This window comes from Eleginops maclovinus, chromosome 12 (genome assembly GCF_036324505.1).
Source record: "Eleginops maclovinus isolate JMC-PN-2008 ecotype Puerto Natales chromosome 12, JC_Emac_rtc_rv5, whole genome shotgun sequence".
Classification (NCBI taxonomy): domain Eukaryota; kingdom Metazoa; phylum Chordata; class Actinopteri; order Perciformes; family Eleginopidae; genus Eleginops; species Eleginops maclovinus.
Window position 1 is genome coordinate 27,324,003 of NC_086360.1, and position 23,606 is coordinate 27,347,608.

Consider the following 23,606-nt stretch of genomic DNA (forward strand, 5'->3'; position numbering starts at 1 on the left):
ATACAGGCTTACAAGCACTGTTCACTGCGGTGACCTTTTGAGTGCATAATCACAGTCTGGGTAAATGTGTTCCTTCAGAGCCAAAGATCAGCGTTAGAAGATGAATTGCTGTTTAAGAAAGAGGGTCGGTCTTCAAATCTGCAAAGAAAAGCAGCATCAGGACACACAAGTTTCTTTTAGAGCTAATAAATTATAGCTGAGGATGATGTAACCAATGATATATATGCAACCATATAGTCCAAGTTTAAACCAGGGCTGTGAGGGTTACAAAGTTATGAAGATCTTCATCGTCATTGTACTCTAGGGAAATTACATATTGCAGGCTCCTCTCAATTCAGTTACTCGAAAAAAACGCACAGTAAAAAAAACACAAAAGCCAAGCTAGAGGCGGCTAATGTTGGGCTATAAAGGAACTACAGCGCGGTCACATGACTTCACCAGCGCTAAGCTAAAGGCGGCTAATGTTGGGCTATAAAGGAACTACAGCACGGTCACATGACTTCACATCACCACCGCTAAGCTAAAGGAGGCTATTGTTGGGCTATAAAGGAACTACAGCACGGTCACATGACTTCACGTCTCTACCGCTAAGCTAAAGGAGGCTATTGTTGGGCTATAAAGGAACTACAGCACGGTCACATGACTTCACGTCTCTACCGCTAAGCTAAAGGCGGCTAATGTTGGGCTATAAAGGAACTACAGCACGGTCACATGACTTCACATCACCACTGCTAAGCTAAAGGCGGCTAATGTTGGGCTATAAAGGAACTACAGCACGGTCACATGACTTCACATCACCACCGCTAAGCTAAAGGCGGCTAATGTTGGGCTATAAAGGAACTACAGCACAGTCACATGACTTCACATCACCACCGCTAAGCTAAAGGAGGCTTATGTTGGGCTATAAAGGAACTACAGCACGGTCACATGACTTCACGTCACCACCGCTAAGCTAAAGGCGGCTAATGTTGGGCTATAAAGGAACTACAGCACGGTCACATGACTTCACGTCACCACCGCTAAGCTAAAGGCGGCTAATGTTGGGCTATAAAGGAACTACAGCACGGTCACATGACTTCACATCACCACCGCTAAGCTAAAGGCGGCTAATGTTGGGCTATAAAGGAACTACAGCACAGTCACATGACTTCACGTCACCACCGCTAAGCTAAAGGAGGCTAATGTTGGGCTATAAAGGAACTACAGCACGGTCACATGACCTCACATCACCACCGCTAAGCTAAAGGCGGCTAATGTTGGGCTATAAAGGAACTACAGCGCTCTCTTTTCCACACGGGTAAAACAAAGCACCAATACTATCTTGTAGATCTTTCTAGGACAGAGACAATGTGTATTCTCCAGTCATTGCACCTCACTTTATAATGCTGCTACTCTCAATAATAGAGAGCATGTTATATTAAGAAGTAGCTCGTACATTTTTAGCATCAGAAATCTTGTTGAGAGAAGCTGTAGTTGTAGTGTGTAACAGCTTCGCCCTCTGTACAAAAAAAGTTTCACATCTGATAATTATGAGGAAAGGTTTAATCAACACTTATTATCTCACTTTGACTATTTGTATGTGAAAGGGGTTGCTCGTTTGAACAAAAAAAAGAGAATCATCCCCCGGCAGTTTCCCCTCAGCCCTGAAGGGTTTTTCAGCTTAATGTTTTGTTTTTACAGCCCGCAAATGTGCTGTTGTAGTTCAGTCTCACTGCTCTCGTTGGTGTTGTTTTCAGCACTTTCAGGGAAAAAACAACAACAAAAAACACCACCAAGCAGCAGACAAAAAAAGTTAGAAATAGCTGAAGACACATATATCTCTCAGAAGTTTTTGAAGGGCAAGACAAAGCTATAAAGAGACTACCTGGACACTGATATACATCTCAAAGCAATGCTAATGTTGTTCAGTGTATTCTGGGTGTATAAATAGGATGAGAATATGCCAAAGTTTTGTTTCTAGCTTATTATCGTCTCCCCAGAGTGCATGAAGATTCACTTATTTATGATTTAAAGGTCCAGTGTGCCATTTAGTGATGTCTAGTGTCAAGGTTACAGATTCCAACCGAATAAATACCCTGAATATTCATCTAGTTATTACAGATGTTGTAGTAGTTAGATGTGGAAGAAGTACTCAGATCTTGTACTTTAGTAAAAGTACTCAGATCTTGTACTTGAGTAAAAGTACTCAGGTCTTGTACTTGAGTAAAAGCAGAAGTACTCAGATCTTGTACTTGAGTAAAAGTAGAAGTACTCAGATCTTGTACTTGAGTAAAGTAGAAGTACTCAGGTCTTGTACTTTAGTAAAAGTACTCAGATCTTGTACTTGAGTAAAAGTACTCAGGTCTTGTACTTGAGTAAAAGCAGAAGTACTCAGATCTTGTACTTGAGTAAAAGTAGAAGTACTCAGATCTTGTACTTGAGTAAAGTAGAAGTACTCAGGTCTTGTACTTGAGTAAAGTAGAAGTACTCAGGTCTTGTTCTTGAGTAAAGTAGAAGTACTCAGATCTTGTACTTGAGTAAAGTAGAAGTACTCAGATCCTGTACTTGAGTAAAAGTAGAAGTACTCAGGTCTTGTACTTGAGTAAAGTAGAAGTACTCAGGTCTTGTACTTGAGTAAAGTAGAAGTACTCAGGTCTTGTTCTTGAGTAAAGTAGAAGTACTCAGATCTTGTACTTGAGTAAAGTAGAAGTACTCAGATCCTGTACTTGAGTAAAAGTAGAAGTACTCAGGTCTTGTACTTGAGTAAAGTAGAAGTACTCAGGTCTTGTACTTGAGTAAAGTAGAAGTACTCAGATCTTGTACTTGAGTAAAGTAGAAGTACTCAGGTCTTGTACTTGAGTAAAGTAGAAGTACTCAGGTCTTGTACTTGAGTAAAGTAGAAGTACTCAGGTCTTGTACTTGAGTAAAGTAGAAGTACTCAGATCTTGTACTTGAGTAAAGTAGAAGTACTCAGATATTGTACTTGAGTAAAAGTAGAAGTACTCAGATCTTGTACTTGAGTAAAGTAGAAGTACTCAGATATTGTACTTGAGTAAAGTAGAAGTATTCAGATCTTGTACTTGAGTAAAGTAGAAGTACTCAGATATTGTACTTGAGTTAAAGTAGAAGTACTCAGATCTTGTACTTGAGTAAAGTAGAAGTACTCAGATATTGTACTTGAGTAAAAGTAGAAGTACTCAGATATTGTACTTGAGTAAAGTAGAAGTACTCAGGTCTTGTACTTGAGTAAAGTAGAAGTACTCAGGTCTTGTACTTGAGTAAAGTAGAAGTACTTAGATCTTGTACTTGAGTAAAGTAGAAGTACTCAGGTCTTGTTCTTGAGTAAAGTAGAAGTACTCAGGTCTTGTACTTGAGTAAAGTAGAAGTACTCAGATGTTGTACTTGAGTAAAGTAGAAGTACTCAGATCTTGTACTTGAGTAAAGTAGAAGTACTCAGGTCTTGTACTTGAGTAAAGTAGAAGTACCAGAGTGTAGGAATACTCTGTCACAGTGAAAGTATTCTAAATGTTCCTCCAGTGAAAGTAGAAAGTACTCTCCTCTAAATGTACTTAAAGTAGCGACAGTAAAAGTAGTCATTGTTTGATTGGTCCATTTCAGAATAATATCTCTGATATGTTTTATAATGATTGATCATTAAAGTGTTCTCAGAGCTGGTAAAGGTGCAGCTAGTTCTAATGGCTTTGTATACTGCAGGGTAGCTGCTGGATTTACTGCAGGTGAACTACAGTCTGATTTAAGGGCTGATTATATTTACCATCATTAATCCTAATCTGCCTAGCAACTGAAGGGGTAAAAGTACAAGTACCTGAAAATGGTACTTAAGTACAGTATTTGAGTAAATGTACTTAGACCTCTGAGTATAAACTCATTCAAGTTCATTTTTTTGATATTTCTGCCTTTTTAGTTATTGATATTTGACATTTTAAATACTTAAGTAAAGTTTTGAGTGAATTAGTATTTTCCTTTCATGCTACTATTCAGATACTACATTTTGAGGCGAATATTGTTCTTTTTCCTTCACTACATGTATTTGTCATCTTTAGTTCCTTTATTTATTCAGATTTTTAGCTTTTACAAACTATAAATCAACTGAGTGATACACTTTTTGTATTTAAGTATACTTTGTTCTGATTTCAATCGCAGGACTCGCACTCATAACTGAGTGTTTGTACAATTTAGTTTTTCTGCTTTTACTGGAGAAAACATATCTGCTTCCATCCCTGAGGTTTGCTCAGTTTTCTTGGACCCTTCACTGAGGAGATAAAACATTTCAGAGAGAAAAGCATCTGAAATCTACCTTAGGAGAGAAATCCCATCTGCAGGCCTCTGTGTCTCAGACAGGGAGGTGATGGCAGGATGAGGAAGAGGAAGCTCATTCAGGCTGCCAGCCAGTGTCCCCCAGGCAGCATGAAACACTGATGGACTTGATAGATTGGCGAGATTTTCTGGGGGGGGGGTTGGCTGATCCGAGCACTGACCGAGCTCGGTGCTGGGAGGAAAAATAAATCTGTCTGACACCAGCTGAGCGAGATCCGCTGCACACCGAGCCTCCCTCCGACAACTTATCAGCTTATTGTGGAACAATCAGAAGTGAGATTGTGTTCGAGGATAAACATGCCATGTGTGGCTGCTGTCATGGTGAGGAATGTCTCCCATTGGGCGTCATTTGGGGTTAATTAGCTGTCAGGGCACAAATGAAGAAATATGTTTTTGGACTTTGATTGACACTGAAAATATATATTATTCGCCTCAGGAAGGTTCTTGATGCATAAAATAAGAAATGCATAGTGAAGCATCAAACATCCAGTCCTTTATATTTACCAGAGACAGGGATGTCTAACTGGAAATCCTTCTTTCAATCCAATTGTAGCACGTCCAATATGTACGGTTATATATATGTATAGACAAAGGCATATTTCACCTGTCAAGAGGGTGTCTGGGTCTGAACCCAAGGTGTTATTTGGCAGGGTTTTTAATCAGCCAAAGTAAATGTTGTCTCTGGATCCCCCTGGGTGGTGCAGTCAAGGAGGATGATGGAGGACGGGGGAGGATGGGGGAGGCTGTGACAGTGATGTGCCTCCTTCCATTAGACAATCCTGCTGTGATGGAAACAATGCTAGATCTCCTGATGGAATCTCTGCAGCGCCGCAGATAGGCGAGGAAAACACGCAGCCCCGCCATCTCCATCATCCATCCTCCCACATGAATTATAACGGAGAGAATGGCCAATGGGTGATGGAGATTGATTCAAGAGAAACATGAGTGGTAATCAATATGGCTCGCTGTGCAGACGAGCAACAATAAGACTCACCGCGCCACCCACTGCTCACCCCGGGCTGAAGTTTGACGCCATCGTGCCGCCCCGTACGTAATTTATGATTGAAGTGTCACTCTCAGAACGATACGCCACAGCTCATCAGGAAAATAAAAGCTTTTCATATTCAAAAAAGAACTTAAATTCTGTTTTGTTCGTGTGATGATGGATCGAGCCGAGGTATCCCATACAAAGTGAGAACTCAGTGATGCATCCAGAGTGGCTCTGAATGACAAATGATGCAGATGAAATGCTCTCAGGACGGTAGCAAAATATCACGCAAACGTACAGCATCTATTATAAAGAATAGTTTGACGTTCTGGAGGGGAATGTATGCTATCATTTTCTTTCTCGTCAAGAGTTAAATGACAAGATCAATAAAAAGTTATCTCATATTTGCTTGTCAGCCTTCCTTAGAGATGGAAAACAATGGGCAACTGCAGGACTTAAATAGCCTAGCACACAATTACGCAACATGAGATATATCATGCTCACTTTCAGCTTAAGAGGAGCTAGGGTGCCAGATGCTATGCTATGCTATGCTATGCTATGCTATGCTATGCTATGCTATGCTATGCTAAGTCCTCTGTGGTCTAGCTTCTTTTTTTTTGGAGCATGAACTTGGTATTGATCTCTTTATCTCACACTTTGCAAGAAAGTCAAGTAGCGTTATTATTTACACAATGTTTACCATACAGAGAATATAGCAACTGCAGCATAGAGTGTTCAAATTATGCACCGCATTTACAGCAACTTAGCTTAGTTAGTTAGTTTAACTTAGAGACCGAAAACAATGGGACAGAGCTAGCCTGTAATTGCAAAGAACATAACACCAGAAATTGCCGTTTTAATTTTACGCTTTGGCTATTTTAAAGATTAAACAAATGCTTTAAGATGCATTTATTCAGGAACTGGGAGGTAGATGCTATGCTATGCTAATCCCCCATTGGTCTTGTTACATATGAAGCATGAATTTTGTTTCAATCGTATCTCAGTCTCAAAATGAAGCAAAATCCAGTTTTATTTATATCATTTTTTATAATATATTGGAAGAAGGAACACAAATATTCAAATAGAACGTTGCATTGCATACACCAGCGTTCTCAAATAGCGTTATTGGATTGTCGGGAGCACGCCAAGTGATTTTAGAAACTTTCTCCACAGATTAAAGAGGCACAGGATCCAGGGAGATGACCTCAATGTGTCTTACAGTACAACCTGAGCAGCACACACTGCCTCCTTATCAAAGACAGTCTGATTTTTTTTTGTGTGAAATGCACATTGGAGGAGACTTGTAGGCCAGCGTGGATGTCTGTAGATAACCGAGGCAGCTCAGCGGCAAATGGAAAGCGATGATCAATAATGAATTTGTGGCAGGTCATAGCTCAAGAGCAGGGTAGTGAGGGGTGAAGCATACGTTTCTGTATCCACACGGGGCGCATACAAATATTCTGCTTTTCACAGTCAGTGGCAGAAGGGATGTTGAAATGCTCGACTTCTCCGAGGTCATCTGCTCTTTTTTTTTTCCAGCCACGAGCAAACCATGACAGCAGCACAAGGAGATAAGAAAGGGGAGGATTGAAAATATTAGATCTTTGCTTCCACTGTCAGGAATCATTTGTCTGTGATGCATAGTGTGGGGGTGGGGGGGTGGGGGAAGCATATGTGTTGAGCATTTCAGTCATAGGGGAGTGGTACACACACACACACACACACACACACTGACAGTGCTATTCACTTCATCTGCACACTGAATGCATTCTCTGTTATTTATTCATTCATTTCCACGTGGCCAAGTGCTGTCACTTTGTTGAATGGGAGCTGGAACTGGCCAATTGTTTTCACTCGACGGGACAAGTCTCACACGCTCTGAACTTAAACGTCCTTCTTGTCAGAGAGTGCAGTTCCCGTGCTTTTTAAAAGCCACACGTACCGCCGCCACACAAACACCCCCACCCCCCCCATATGACGCCCCTGCCCTGGGGCTTTCCTTATTAGAAATAACCTGAGGAGTAGACGCTGTTGGCTTCAATTTCATCTCCATGGTTCAGAAACGTCAAGCCAGGCGGAGATTCTAAAGGCTTTCCAGGTGAGTGGAGAGACCGTAGATATGATGTGCTGTGGTGAGGCCTTGTTAGGGTTAGGCATTCGTTGCTCTTTTGAGAAGACTTATCAGCCGCCTTAAACTGGTTTGTGTCAGTGAAGCTGCCGTCAGAGTCAGATTACTTAATTGTCCATTAAATTTACATAGAATGGACAAGAGCAGTTCACATGCAAAGAAAATTGCATATTTTAGTCTAAAAGTGACTAAAATTGGCAGTCATAGCTAAAGTGCTACTTGGATTGTTCTTCCCCTTGCTGTGTAGTCCAATAAAATATCACAACAGTGCATGATACTGCTGGTTTGTATCAGTGAAGATGCTTTTGTCACACTCAAACATTTAATAATATGTGCTTTGTAAACATAGAAATATATGAAATTCCACTTGTTCAATCACTTACTTAAGCTTAGAGAGGATATACTCACTTTTCAATGCATGTGCACAAACGTTATGGTATCTGAATAAGATGGTTTCTGTGTGTTCATTCTGGTCAGAAAACATTGGATTTAACAATGGATTCAGATTTGGCTGCTGTACCTTTCACGTGCAGATGCTAGGTGAATATTTGTATATTTGGACACATTATGGCAAGGTGTTTCCTCCTGATTTCAGATTCTATACTAAGCTAGGTTAATCATCTGCTTGTGCTGGTTTCATATTCAGGGTACGGATATAAGCATGGCATCGATCCTCTCATTTAACTTCAGGGGCAGAAAGGAAATGTTCCTGAATATCAAACTAGATTTAGGGCATAAATACCAAAAACATTGGAATAATTCCACAATTATTGGGTAAAAAAGGAGGTTGTTCTGCATACTACACATGTTGCTTGAGTTTGACTTCATCTTTATAATATTCTGAAAATATACACTTCTATAACCGACCCTTTAGCATGATGTATTGCTCCGCTCTTACATTGGATTTTTGGTGAATTGGATTCCAGCTCCATTAAACCGACCAGTCTGAGGTGCTCTTTCTTCGACACACGGTAACTTTTAATCTCTTTAGCCGCATCTAAAGTCAGACTATGTAACCGAACTGGAGTGTTTCTTAATGAATACATCACTATTCTCAGTCAGGGGGTGAAACTGGGAGCAGAGATCACACCTTGAGGAGTGAATTGAAATGGAAGTCCATGAATTTTATTTCTGAATGAATCATCTCAAGCTGTCAAATCACTGCTGCTGTGGTACTTTGTGATGGTGGACGGAGCACTGTACTGTACCGTTAATGCCTAATAATGCACCAAAAGGATCTATAATACAAGAAAACAATACGGCTGTTCAGTTAACCCGACATAGAGGGTAATCTGAGCCAATTAAATGCCAGAAAAACATGAGCCTTTTAATGTCTGAGTGATTACATGCAACCTTAGATTTGCAATTCTGTGTATGAGATCTAAAGTGCAAACACGTTAGCTCGATGTGATGAAGGAGAGACGAGATAGTTATGCAGTAAAGCTGTGATAAACTGCAAAGCTCCGGTGTATTCAGGCTGCAGACTTTTATTGTTAGACGTTAGGTTTAAAACTTTTACGCCATGGCAGTAGTGTCTCTGGGAAACCTGCACTGCTTCTATTGTGACATCAGTATCAGGTTTATTGCAACCTAGGTTAACACATACAAGGAAATTGCTTTGGTGTGTTGCATACATAAACACTGCAAAGAATTGAGCGTATGTGGAACCTCTTTAAAACCTACTTCAAAGAGGCCATTTTACGCTTTTTCTGTGGTTTTCCCTCCCCTGTAGTGTGACCTCAAAGAACGCCACTGGCTTCCCGTCTCCCACCGTATCAACTACAAAATACTGGTCCTCACCTACAAAGCACTTCACCATCTTTATATTTTAAAGCGACTTATGAATATAAGATAAATGTAATGCATTAATATAATATTAATGTTATGATTATTATTATTATTAGTATTTATGTTTTTGTGCATGTCGGGGTTTTTAAGGTAGCAATGAACCTTAATTTAAAGTGTAAAGTATTCAGAGGAATGTGCAAAGTTTACAGCATGAAAATGGATGAGATGAACAATATGGGCTCACATGATGTATCTTAATGAGCTCATAGTGTCTTACTGTGAACTGTTGTAACATTATTATCCTCAGTTTCAGTGGATAATTGGGTTTCAAGTGTCCGATATATAATACTGATTTGACAGAGATCCACCCGACTAAAAAACAACTTTTTTTCACCAGGCTGTCGGGAGGCTGAACTCTCTCCCCTCGCTCCCACCTCTCCCCCCTGCCACCATTCGACCTGGACTTTAACACCCCACACACACAATCTCACACATCCAGGAGCAGACACTTTCTACGCTGCTATGGAAAGTCTTTTGCACTAATGAACATTTCTTTACTGCAATAAATTCATCACTGTTATTCTGTATTGAATGTATTGATGCCTCTTAATGTAAGCATATGTATACGAGTGTCTATGTTGATTATCAGTCTACTGTCAAACTTTACTTGATGACAAAACTTTTTAAACCAACATTTTCTGCTGTGATGAAAACATTTCAGAGTATCTTTATTTCCACGTAAGTGATTTGCCAAACAAACTGATTTCCAGTTCAAAAAGTCTGAAATCTAATCTATATGCATGAACAGAAGCGCCATTGGGAATGCATAGACTTCTCACCTGTCTCAGGCGATGGATAAGAAGGAGAAAACTAATTATTACACTTTTGAAAAAGTCTTATATTGCCAGCGTCTGTGTTTCCGTGCAGAGTTGAGGAAACTAAAAGAAAGCTGTCAGTCTGGAGCCCCCCCCCCCCCCCATCTCTCTTTGGCAATGTCGATGGGTTGTCGACTTGCCTGAGTTCCCTCGGCAGAGTTTACATATATATCCACGCCCGAGGAAGCCTCAGCGCTGTGTGAAATCCCATCGTTGAGCGGTATCCAGTTTCACTTCCTTTATGCATCCATTGCAGCTCATCCCTCTGTTGTGTTTTTATCGATGCCAGGTGACAATGAAAGGCTTATCTGTAAAATAATAGACATGAATCATTTAGCCAGCAGTTGGCAGCTCATAAGTGCTAAAAATGGTAACAGGGAACCAGAATGTTCTTGGCATGGCACCCTCCTATCTCCCAGATTCTGTGTCGTTTTATGTCCCTGTGTGAGCCCTAAGGTCCTCAACAGCAGGCTTTTTAAAATATTCCTCCAAAATAAAATTGGAAAATAAAACAGCCTACCAGACAATACTAATGGCGCACTCATTATCATTTTTTAGACAACTAAAAATATACTTTTTTTAACCGTTTTGAATTAGTCTTTTAATTTTTATTATCCTAATTATTTTATTATTATTTCTATCATTTTAAATTAATTTTATTCATTTACTAAATTTATGTTATAGTTTTTTTATTCTTTACATTGTTATATTAATTATTCTATTTATGTTTTTTTAATATTTTCAAATGTGTATATTTATTTATTATTAATGTTTTTATTATTTTTAAATTGTTATAATAATTGATTTGTATTTATTGTTATTGTTTTTAGTATTTTTCCACTGTTATAATTATTTATCATATTTATTTTAAAGGTTGTATTATTTTTCTAATAGTTTTATCCATTTATTCTTTCTTTTTTGGTCTTTATTACTTTTACTGAGTCCGTTCTCTGTTGTAAACTTTTGGATTCTTTTTTGTGTTTATTCTCTTGCCTATTTTACCTCCTTGTGTTTCATGGATTGTGTATCATGTCCATATCCCATATGTGTCTAAGTTCTAACTTCAAAATGTAATGTCTTCATTGTGTGTCGAATAGTTAAAGCACTTTGAGCTGCATGCTGTGCTATCAAAGCAAAGCTGTATTATTATTATTATTACTATACAGGAGGGCAAAGCACTTCTCTGTAGCTTACAACTGATCTATAAAGAAAAGTGAAAGAAAAAGCCATTAGTTAAGACTCACCTTTTATAAGGGCGCACTTAATAGAAAGTGGGACCACATTTGTAAGCCCCAATTAAATCTCTTCCTTTCATAAGAAAAATGTGAAATACCACAGAATTAAATCATAAAACAGTCCACTTATGTTCAGAGTGGATCAACTCAGGTATTTTTTTTTAGATAAATCCTTTTAGTTGCTCAGTGGGTAACAGGCAAATAAATAATCCACTTCCGAGTGATTCTTTATCCTGTGAGAGATTCTATCTCCCTGGGAAATTGAAGGGCTAATTAACTGCTGTGTGTGGCCGACTCGTCTCAACTCCTTCAGAAGAAAGGTAGATATTTAGCTGCCCGGTAACACTCGTGAAATAATGGAATATCATAAGCAGTAGCTTCTGCCTTTTCGCTTACAGCAGGGGTGTCCAAACTACGTCCCGGGGGCCAAATGCGGCCCGCAGGCCATTTTGAATCGGCCCTCAGCAAATTCTAAAAGTGTAATGAAACATGGCCCATGAGTCTTATATTGTACTTCTCAAATATATATGTTCAAATATATGACCCCGTATTCATGTGTTAATGAGCCCAATTCCAAATAATTTCAGTCAACAAATCTTAGTTGATTTAAAAAAAGCCCAATAACTTATTTCCATAACAAGTTTCAAATTTAACTTTCATATTTACTCTTATTATCAGCAATCTGAGGCTTCTGTTTTAAGGAATGAGCTGCCAACAAAATAAATGAACCCCTAAAGACAGACAGGATGTAGGCTGTTCTTTCCTTAAAGCATTTCCAAGTATTGCGCATTATTCACCTACATTTCATTTGTTTTGCTAACTTATAACTTCACTTAAAGGGCAATATTCACCTCCCATAAGTGGCCCAGCTCTCCGTATATTTTTCTGTGTGTGGCCCTTGGTGAAAAAAGTTTGGACACCCCTGGCTTACAGGGACAAGCATATCGCGAAGTCATTGGTGAAGTAACTAACTTCACTTAGTAAAATATTTACCGTGTAATGCTACTTCATACATCTTTTCCACAACAATATTGAAGAGAAAATGTACTTTTACTCACTATATTTGTTTGACAGGATTGGTTACTTTGCGTGTTCATATTTGTATCAAGAAAACGGCTTTGACTCGTGAATTATAACGTACTATTATGGATTAAGATCATCAGAGTATATCAAAATTCATTAGGTGTAGCTTCGTCTAGCTGGATAATTAATACTAATAATTGTGTACTTTTACACAAGTAGCATTTTGAATGTCACTCTTTAGCTATCAGAGAGAGGTATTACTACTTTAACTTAAGGGAAAGATTTGGGTTCTTCTTTCCACCACTGCGTATTGTATTGTATCGCATTGCTTCGCATCGTTTCGTGTGGTTTTGTATTATGTTGTAATGTATCATATCGCATCATACCAGATTTTATTCTATCGTATCATATTGCATTGTATGGTAACGTATAATCAGGTATTGTATTGTATCGCACCGTATCATATGGTAACGTCCAATATGATATCATATGGTATCTTAACATATCGTATTGTATTCTACTTTATCCTGTTGTATCGTATTGCATCCTAGCCAATTGGATGGTTTCGTTATGTATCGCATTGTACTTTCTCATGTGTCGTACTGTATCGTATTGTATCATACTGTATTGTATCGTACTGTATCGTACTGTATTGTATCGTACTGTATCGTACTGTATCGTATTGTATCATACTGTATTGTATCGTACTGTATCGTACTGTATTGTATCGTATGTTACTGTATCGTATAGTATCGTACTGTATCGTACTGTATCGTACTGTATCATACTGTATTGTATCGTACTGTATCGTACTGTATTGTATCGTATAGTATCGTACTGTATTGTATCGTATGTTACTGTATCGTATAGTATCGTACTGTATCGTATAGTATGTTACTGGATCGTACTGTATAGTATCGTATAGTATCGTACTGTATCGTATGTTACTGTATCGTACTGTATCGTATAGTATGTTACTGGATCGTACTGTATTGTATCGTATAGTATCGTACTGTATTGTATCGTATTGTATCGTACTGTATTGTATCGTACTGTATTGTATCATACTGTATCGTATAGTATCGTACTGTATTGTATTGTATCGTACTGTATCGTACTGTACTGTATCGTACTGTATTGTATCGTACTGTATTGTATCGTATCGTACTGTACTGTATCGTACTGTACTGTATCGTACTGTATTGTATCGTACTGTATTGTATCGTATCGTACTGTATTGTATCGTACTGTATTGTATTGTATCGTACTGTATCGTACTGTACTGTATCGTACTGTATTGTATCGTACTGTATTGTATCGTATCGTACTGTATTGTATCGTACTGTATTGTATCGTACTGTATTGTATCGTATCGTACTGTACTGTATCGTACTGTACTGTATCGTATAGTATCGTACTGTATCGTATAGTATCGTACTGTATCGTATAGTATCATACTGTATCGTATAGTATCGTACTGTATCGTATTGTACTGTATCGTACTGTATCGTACTGTACTGTATCGTATAGTATCGTACTGTACTGTATCGTACTGTATCGTACTGTACTGTATCGTATAGTATCGTACTGTACTGTATCGTACTGTATCGTACTGTATCGTATAGTATCGTACTGTATCGTACTGTATCGTATAGTATCGTATAGTATCGTACTGTATCGTATAGTATCGTACTGTAACGTATAGTATCGTATTGCATCGTACTGTATCGTATAGTATCGTACTGTATCGTATAGTATCGTACTGTATCGTACTGTATCGTTTTGTATCATTTAGAATAGTTTTGTATCAATATGTATCGTATTGTATCGTACTGTATCGTACTGTATCGTATAGTATCGTATAGTATCGTATTGTGTCGTACTGTATCGTACTGTATCGTATTGTATAGTATCGTACTGTACTGTATCGTATTGTATCGTACTGTATCGTATAGTATCGTACTGTATCATTTAGAATAGTTTTGTATCAATATGTATCGTATTGCATCCTGGCCAAAGGTATTCTATCATATTGTACCATAATGCATCTTATACCGTAATGTATCTTATCGTACCGTGATATAATGTATCATATCATTTTATAATCTGGCAAGCCCTTCAGTTCAATAAGAAATAATGACACAAGCATGTTCCATCACCAGGGATTTATTTGTATATTTTGCAGCAATCAGTTGCCAGCCGGGTTTGTCCAGCTCAGTTGAGCTTTGTTGTAGCTATGGTATGGGTGAAGTTGACAACCTTGGGAGCTGAATGTGTTTTTTTTGTCTCCCCGCTTGAGAGTGGTTGTTTGGGCGAGGTGCGAGTCGTTGTGGGAGCCCCGGCTGCACTTTGCAGATACACAATGCTGTGCTTTCATGCCCAGACCCGTCAAAATGGCCCTGTCAGGCTGCTATCTCCTGGGACTCGCTGCTGCAGTACAAGGGGATTAAAGCTTTTTATGAAGCATTTTCACAGCCAAAAGGTGTGCGCAAAAGCAGCCTGTGTGCCATTTCCACAAAAAGGGTGGATTTAACTTTGCTGGACCCTTAAGACGGGAACTGTGCAGGAGGGATTTTTGCAAGTTAGACTAATTGGATGGGTTGGAGGTTTTTTACACAGATGCACAGCAACTAAAAAAGAAAGACAATCCTCTTTTCAGCACATTGTTTAAAATCTAGTTAATTATGCTCACAGAGAAGCGTGGTAAAATGGTCCAGAATCCACCCCTATAGACTGTGCGGTGAATTTAAAAAGTGTTGTTGTTTATTATTGCTTAAGGTGCTGCATTCAGGTTGATGTAAGAGCCGTGAGACCTGGGGAAATATCAAAAGAAACATGTGTGTTCATTAAAATCCTCTGATGTAAAAAAGTTGTAAATTGTGTTTTTTGACTGTTCTTTTCTTTTGTTCCCAACAGTGTTGTTCCATATTTCACTGATGAAATCCTGAGACCAGTCTGGAAACGGGCTGTAATAGCATTTTCAAATTGAGCACACAATCTGTGACAATTAACAATCCCTTTGACCCACAAGTAATAAATGACTTGCACTTGAAGCCCATTTGTTACAGCCTTATCTCTGAGGGTGCTGTTAGGAAGACTGAATCATCCAGCATCCGACTGCACTGGAAATGAGAGAGACACAAACACAGATCAGGGCTTCAGATTTGAGCTGCAGACATGTTAAGTACTCAACAAATCCAGCAATTTAATTGCACAGAAACATCTTGAATGTCTAAAATGTGGCATGATAGGGAAAAAGTCACATACATTTCAAATAACTTCATCACTTGTTTGTACAAACTAATATGCAGAGGTGGTACAATTACTCTGATCTTGTACTTGAGTAAAGTAGAAGTACTCAGAACTTGTACTTGAGTAAAAGTATGAAATACATGTAGTGGAGTAAAAGTACTCCGTTTACCTCTGAATTGTAGTGGAGTAGAAATACGGACTAGCTTTATTTGGGAATACTCAAGTAAAGTGCAAGTACCTCAAAACTGTATTTTGAGTGAATTCACTTAGGTAGTCGGATAATTAGAAGTCCGGTTAGCTCAGCTGGTTAGAGCGTGGTGCTAATAACGCCAAGGTCGCGGGTTCGATCCCCGTACTGGACAAGATTTTATTTTGGGTGTTTGTTATGACTTGGTTTAAAACTCAAATGTCACCGGTTTGAATGAATTGTCCAACTTAACATACCTTACTTGTAAGATAGCGCTTGTTGGATTTGCCAATTTGAGGAATAAGACTTGATGATTAGAATTTTAATGGACAAAAAGTATTTTGAGGTATGAACTTTAAAATGTTCAGAAAAATAATTTAAAAAACGTATTTTAAGAAAACTGTAATAACGTTATGGCAATATTTCCATTCCAGTAAGAGTAAAATAGAATAAAAAGACGTGAATTATTGTATGACAACAGGTAGGCTAAGCCTTGTCTAAGAGGTAGCTTTGTTTATATATACAGTCAACGCTCATAACGCCAAATTACAGGACAAGTTAATAAAGCTATTAAATAAATGTAGTGGAGTAGTAGTACAAAGTAGGTTGAAATGGAAATACTAAAGTAAAGTACAAGTACTTCAAAATTATACTTTTTTGAGTACATCTACTTAGTTACTTCCCACCTCTGCTAATATGCATACAACGTTTTTCATAAACAATATTAATGATTTCATGAAAAGATATATCTGCTCTAAACGTCACATCTATGGCGAAGTAACGTGTCCGGTTAGCTCAGCTGGTTAGAGCGTGGTGCTAATAACGCCAAGGTCGCGGGTTCGATCCCCGTACTGGACAAGATTTTATTTTGGGTGTTTGTTATGACTTGGTTTAAAAACTAAAGTGTCCCCGGCTCGAATGAATTGTCCAGCTTAACATACTTATTTTATAACATAGCGCTTGTTGGATGTGCCAAATTGAAGGGTAAAATGTGACGAATAGCATTATAATGGTTAAAGGAAGTATTTTGAGGCATGAACTTTAATATATCTTCAGAAAAGGATTAAATGTTCACATTTTCCCAAACGTCACATCTATGGCGAAATAACGTGTCCGGTTAGCTCAGCTGGTTAGAGCGTGGTGCTAATAACGCCAAGGTCGCGGGTTCGATCCCCGTACTGGACAAATGCTCCTTTTCGGGCGTCGGTTTGTTGGGACTGAAAAGTTTCCTTCGGTCAGACCAGCCTGAGTATGCACTGGTAGCTGAAGACGTGCCAGTAGCCTCTTTGGCACAGCAGAGGTGTCCAAGCAAGAGTTTGTGGTTAAAAAGTATTTCACCCACTTCTTCCTCCTGTAGTAGTGTGGATGCTGTCCGTGGTGCTGATATTTAAATGATCTGTGTGCACGCTCTGCCATCCAGTGGTTGAGTGTATAAAACTTGCCTGCTCCGTGAAAAGGTGGAACATAAAATGACACTAAGGGGAATAAGTGACAGTGAAGAGTGAAGGTACAGTGGAGTTAAAGAGAATGTGGAACATGTCATATTACATTGCAATATTTATGAAACAGAGAGAGACAAAAAGCTCCGTGATAAAGTCAGAGAGGCAGGACGGGAGTGGAGCCTGTTGGGGATATTGGGGACACAACGAGGGGGCGAGAGCTTTAGCAGAAATGCACATTTTAATTATGTTGGGTGAAGCAGGGCTGATTAAAATAATTTTAAATAGTGATTTGGTGACATGATGATGCACACTACAGTAGATGGCAGTATACACCTTTAAGTTGTTTGCGATCCGCCAATAAATAAGAAGAAGAGGAAGAAAAGTTGGAATGACCAAATCCCTGGCCGGAACTAAAGTGCTTGTTCCTACCCGAGTTACAAAACGTGATGCACCGTTAATGCCAGTGCTCCGGCATCTGATTCCCGTCTTCAGTGAGTAAAAATAACGAGTATTTTTCTTACGAGTGAAGCTGAATGTGTGTGTGACAGCTTAGAGAGTGTGTGTAGACTGTTTTATTCAGCCGTTGTTTGTAATTAAAATGACACACAGCTAAAGGGACCGTTTGAACGTTGCTAGGTGCAGCTGTGTTAGCTTCAGATGCTAACTGGTGAATTAAAAGGATGTTTTTGTTGGTAGTAAATCATGAATTCACACGAACTCTATCGCTACTTAATCGTAAAATACGGGCTCGTTTTGGTGTGTAAATGACCTGTTATTTAGCCTGTGAGAGGATTTTGAAAGTGACTGCTGCACATTGCTACACAAAGCTACCTCTCATCTACCTCTTGTCATACAACACTGCACATATTTTTATTCTTTTTTATTTGTACTGGTATTCCATGGAATTGTTGCCATAATGTTCTAATAGTTTTTTAAAATATGTTTTTATCATCATTGTTTTATTTGATTGTCCTTTTCTTACAATTGTATTCTTTGACTGGGTTTATTTTTGCACCAAGGCTAACTCCTCGTATGTGTAAACCTAGCTGTCAATTAACCTTATTCTGGTTCGAACTGAAGGCTTAGCTTTTGGCTAAGGATACCAGTGACCAACCTCCATTAGAAAATGTGAACATTTAATCCTTTTCTGAAGATATATTAAAGTTCATGCCTCACGATACTTCTTTAACCATTATAATGCTATTCGTCGCATTTTACCCTTCAATTTAGCACATCCAACAAGCGCTATGTTATAAAATAAGTATGTTAAGTTGGGCACTTCATTCGAACCAGGGAAACCTTTGTTTTTAAACCAAGTCCTAACAAACACCCAAAATAAAATCTTGTCCAGTACGGGGATCGAACCCGCGACCTTGGCGTTATTAGCACCACGCTCTAACCAGCTGAGCTAACCGGACTTCTAAGGTTTTGAGTAATTTAGCAAATTACTCTCAATCACAACTTTGAGGTACTTGTGTTTTACTTGGGTATTTCCATTTTATGCTACTTTGCACTTCTAATGTGCACAATGACTACTTTTACTGTCGCTATTTTAAGTAGATTTTGACGAGAATACTTTCTACTTTTACTTGACATTTTGATTGCAGGACTTTTACTGTAACAGAGTATTCCTACACTCTGGTACTTCTACTTTTACTGAGTACAAGATCTGAGTACTTCTCCCAGCTCTGCCGGCCTTGTTTCATGATGCATTTTAGGAGCCATGATAGCATATTAAATTGTCTTTTCGTCAGTTCAAGCAATATGTAATTACAGCTCACGCCACCGGGGGGAGCCTCCCTGTATTTGTACCAGAAACATCTACATTGCAACCCTGACTGCTTTTTACTATACCTGTACATTTTAGTTTAGGTGTCCGTCTGTCTTCTTCTCATTCACTCTGTTTCCTTCCTCCAGCCGATGGACTGACATCAGCTGGCAGAGATGTTGCTGAAAGATATCCCCCGGGACGCCCTGTTGCGGCCCTTATCCAGGAACGAGGTGGTGGGCATGATTTTGAGGTTGACCATCTTCGGCGCTGCGACTTATTACGGCATCAAATGGGCGATGGACGCTATGGACCCGACCTCCAAACAGAAGAGCCAAGCCAAGAAAAGGGTAAGAGGAACAAAGGCACTTATATTGTGTTGGATCAAGGGAGCTGTCTCTGTTTCTGTCATCTGTTATCCTTTTCTCTCCTCTCTTCAGGCAGAACAGCTGATGAGGAGGATCGGCGTTGAGGGCGTCAGTCTGACAGAGTATGAGATGAACATTGCGTCTCATCTAGTTGATCCGCATACGATGAAGGTGAATGCTGTAACCCTATTTCATCTTAACATTTAGATTTTAAAGTTCCATGATATCTGAACTCTCTCTCACCGTACTGTGCCGTTCTGCAGGTGAGCTGGAGAGATATCGCCGGTCTGGATGAGATTATCAATGAGCTGCAGGACACCGTCATCCTGCCCTTCCAGAAAAGACACCTTTTAACTGGATCCAAGCTCTTCCAGCCTCCAAAAGGTAACTAGAGTCATGACATTTTACAAAAGACAAAACAAGAGGGTCCTTTTCTAGTAATCGTGAGTGTTTTTCTAATGTATTGCAAACTAAATACTGATATCTGACATTATTATTAAAGCTTTCAGAACAGATTTGAAACATTTTTGTTGCTGTTCAAATTTAAATCTGAGGTTTTCCATCCAGATTAGTTCAACTGTGTAGGAATTGCAGCTCTTTTTACACTTTAGTGAATCAAGATCAATTTAATGATATCAATAGAGTGCATTTTACATGACACCCTGCCAAACAGCTTTGTCCTGCGTGAGAGAAGTATCCAGTTGAGGGCTTTTATAACAAAGGTCAGGGAAGAGAAAAGACTCAATTTGTCATTAAAAAAAAGAGCCCTTATAAGTGTGCATGGACCAGACAACTTAATGCATGTAAAAATGTATAAAAAGTTCCTCAAAATCAGGGAAACATACTCTTATAATAATACTTTTACACAAACATCCTGCACTTATTTGTGATTGTTCATCAATACTCTTTGTTGCATTGAATAAAACAGGACATGTCCCTTAGACAGTGGTCAACAGTTTACTTGGTGATAAGGAAATAGGTCGGGAACGGCTGAGTTAGAGCGGTGTCGCAGAGGAAGAGCTGACAGTATTCATCCACTGGGCAGCCGGACAGCAGACGCTCTCTGAGGAACACTTTACTCTCTGTTGAAAGTTTTGACTGAAAGCTTTAAACACGGTTACAGGATGAAACAACCTCCAAAATTAGCTGCTATGAGGATCTAGTGCTATTTCCATACTCCAGACTTTGTTTACGTCATGCAACTTTTATAAAGTGTTGCCGCATGAAGTTCCATCTGAAGGAGAAACGTTATACAATCTTCCTACAGTCGCCGGATAGAGTTCATTTAAGTCAAAATGTCCCTAAATGTGACCCGTATGAACCAGTAACAGTGAAAATAACCACTTAAAGATGCGTTTTACCCCTTAAGCCCTTTCAGTGAAGAAGTCTGAACACTAGAAGTTCAAGTGCTCTTAAAACCTTTAAGCATGTCTAAGATCCTTTCTATTGTAATTCTTAAAAATGATGTATATTTTGAATAATATTTGCAGGAATTTAACTTCTTCTAGGATCCAATTCTTTAAGGGAGTTTGAGAGAAACTGTTTCTGTTCAGGTGTTTTATTGTTTGGTCCTCCGGGATGCGGGAAGACCATGATCGCCAAGGCAACGGCCAAAGCTTCGGGCTGCAAGTTCATCAACCTGCAGGCGTCCACGCTGACGGACATGTGGTACGGCGAATCACAGAAGCTGACCGCTGCCGTCTTCTCATTGGCCATCAAAATCCAGCCGTGCATCATCTTCATCGATGAGATTGGTGAGCTAGCTTGTGATGTTGTGATCTTTGCTTATTCAAATAGAAATGATTTTAAAAGCCAACACTGATATTGATATCTGATGGTTTCACTGTTTTCAGACGTGAGGTAGTGAAGAGCATGTAAGTGCTGTGGATAAAACCCTCAAATACCATGTGATGTACACTGGAACAAATGCTGCTTCAGTAAAAGCATAATGAGAACAATATGTCTTAGCTTGTTATAAGGACAACAAAATCTGCAAATAGAACAAGTGAAAACGTTCTTGGAAAGAGTTCTGGAAATAAGATGGGATGTTTATCCTAATGAGATCTTGTAATTAACTGGGGAAATTATTTTGAACTATATTTGAACCAGAATCAGGAGATGTTGCGTTACAGGATAAAGCAGAAAGGTTCAGAGGTGTTCTGTTTTATCATAGTTGGTAGAAATGTGTTTTCTAGAATCAAGTCAGATTTATTTCCATCTTTCACAAATACCACAGCAGCTTAAAAACCCTGTGACATGTAAAAGAAATCTGAGATACAACTCAAAATAAGATGTGTTTGACTTAACAAGATACTTAAAGATGCATCGTCTGAACACAGACCCTACATCTCTCTGCATTGTTACCCTTTAAGTATTTATTATGAAGTGTAAAGACGTATTTAATGTGTGTTAGACAAATGTACTTGTCAAGTTTTCACATTTTTGCGGTGTAATGTTTCCCTGATTTGAACTGATCTCAGTCTGTGATGGCGTTGTGTAAATGCTGACTCCGTCTTTACTTTCCTCCTCGTCTCTCTGGGTGTTTAGAGTCGTTTCTGAGGAACCGCTCCAGCCTGGACCACGAGGCCACAGCCATGATGAAGGCCCAGTTCATGAGCCTGTGGGACGGCCTGGATACTTCCTCCACCACCCAGGTAACACCACCACAAATCTTTCCTATACTCTAATGTGTTTCCCAGATAAAGTCTCACTAGTGGGTTGGATTTCTGATGTCTCTTATACGCTGTCATTGCAAAGCGTGCAGTTTAATTAGTGTGGTTCTGACTGGGTGTAGGTGATGGTGATGGGAGCCACGAACAGACCACAGGACGTAGATCCGGCCATTCTGCGCAGGATGCCAGCCACCTTTCATGTTGGCCTGCCGGTGAGACACAAACACATCACCATTGACATCCACCAGTAAGATCAGGTATACAGAGCTCCACCAATAACTAATGCACCTGACGGATCAGCCGCCCATTACCTCTGTTTCCTGCAGTGTTTCGACATCAGTGCCATCATAGTTTTGATCCAAGGTGTGCACAGCTGAAGCAGCTAGTGGTGCTTTAGTTTTCTTTGAGACCCAAAAAATCTCCTTAAATGTCTAGGTATTCGATCAGCCTGAACTCAAGTGAATTCAATTACATGTGAAATATCTAAAATTGGAAAACCTTGATAAGCTATCCGAAGCTCCAGAGTAGGGAAATATTTTAAATATATATGGAGTGTTTCTGTGTTTATACCGAGAGTTTTAGGAGCTACAAAACACCTTAACACTAACCAAACGCCCTTAAATAAGCCTACTAAAACCACTTAATGCTCCTAAAACACTTACTAGCTGCTCTGTTGGTCCGTTTCTGAACCAGCACAATGTTATCATGCGAAAAAGGTTTAAAAAGTCAGTCACCGACAAAACAAATTGCCAGATGTGACGTAATCTAAACTCATTCGTTCATACAGTATGAAACCTGTCATGTTTACTCCTACGTATGTATAAATACTTACATTAAAAAAGGTATACTAGGCTTCTAATGAGAGATAAGTAACCCCACTTAATCACAATACTCGTCCCATTCTCAGCTCATCTAGTGGTGCATTTACCCGAGTGCTTTAATCCACACATAAAGTAAAGCAGCCGAGTTAAACTGAACTGTGTGTCGAGTAAATCTTTAATCCGGTACAATGAAGAGCTCCTTTATAGTGTCAGATATAAATACATATGTGCTGCTGGTGCGGGAGCAAACAGTAAATGAGAACAATTACAGCTCTCAGGCGGACAAAGAGGCACTTAGACAGTGTGTGATGATCAGGGGGTCTGTAAACGTGTCATTAGTCGGTGATTGTTGGGTCCAGTCTCTCTTTTTGATTCAAAGGTTGCACGTTAACAGGCTTTAAGTGCTGCTGTTCTTCTGTCTCTGCAGAGCTTGAGGCAAAGACAAGACATCCTGAGGCTGATTCTAGCGGGAGAAAACGTAAGATGTGATGTCTTTTTGATCCTTTTTTCCTCCTCGAACACCTGTCGGATCACATTAAAGAAGACGTCTCACACACACACTGTCCTGCTGTCCTCTGCAGCTGAGCAACGCCATCAACCTGAAGGAGATCGCCGAGAGGACTGAAGGTTACTCGGGCAGCGACCTGCGCGAGCTCTGCAGAGACGCCGCCATGTACCGAGTCCGAGACTACGTCCGTAAGGAGCAGATGAGGCAGATCGCTCAGCAGCTGCAGGACAGCGA

At 39.4% G+C, this 23,606-nt stretch overlaps 1 protein-coding gene and 4 non-coding genes across 5 annotated transcripts in view; 4 read left to right on the plus strand and 1 right to left on the minus strand.

The window, feature by feature from the left end:
* The first annotated feature begins 15,894 nt into the window (after positions 1–15,894).
* trnai-aau (transfer RNA isoleucine (anticodon AAU)) lies at positions 15,895–15,968 on the plus strand. The gene has a single exon. It is a non-coding gene; the product is annotated as a tRNA-Ile (tRNA).
* Positions 15,969–16,577: 609 nt separating this feature from the next.
* trnai-aau (transfer RNA isoleucine (anticodon AAU)) lies at positions 16,578–16,651 on the plus strand. The gene has a single exon. It is a non-coding gene; the product is annotated as a tRNA-Ile (tRNA).
* A 253-nt stretch (positions 16,652–16,904) lies between these two features.
* On the plus strand, positions 16,905–16,978 carry trnai-aau (transfer RNA isoleucine (anticodon AAU)). Its single transcript has one exon. It is a non-coding gene; the product is annotated as a tRNA-Ile (tRNA).
* A 649-nt stretch (positions 16,979–17,627) lies between these two features.
* Positions 17,628–23,606, plus strand: part of atad1a (ATPase family AAA domain containing 1a) — a 12,265-nt gene continuing 6,286 nt past the window's right edge. Inside the window, exons 1-9 of the mRNA XM_063898125.1 lie at positions 17,628–17,726; positions 19,153–19,353; positions 19,444–19,542; positions 19,635–19,755; positions 20,925–21,125; positions 21,919–22,025; positions 22,166–22,255; positions 23,292–23,342; positions 23,446–23,606. The exon at positions 23,446–23,606 is cut by the window's right edge and continues 12 nt beyond it. Of these exons, the coding sequence (XP_063754195.1) occupies positions 19,180–19,353; positions 19,444–19,542; positions 19,635–19,755; positions 20,925–21,125; positions 21,919–22,025; positions 22,166–22,255; positions 23,292–23,342; positions 23,446–23,606 (1,004 nt within the window). The 5' untranslated portion in view covers positions 17,628–17,726; positions 19,153–19,179. The remainder of the gene's footprint in view (positions 17,727–19,152; positions 19,354–19,443; positions 19,543–19,634; positions 19,756–20,924; positions 21,126–21,918; positions 22,026–22,165; positions 22,256–23,291; positions 23,343–23,445) is intronic.
* Positions 18,580–18,653, minus strand: trnai-aau (transfer RNA isoleucine (anticodon AAU)). Its single transcript has one exon. It is a non-coding gene; the product is annotated as a tRNA-Ile (tRNA).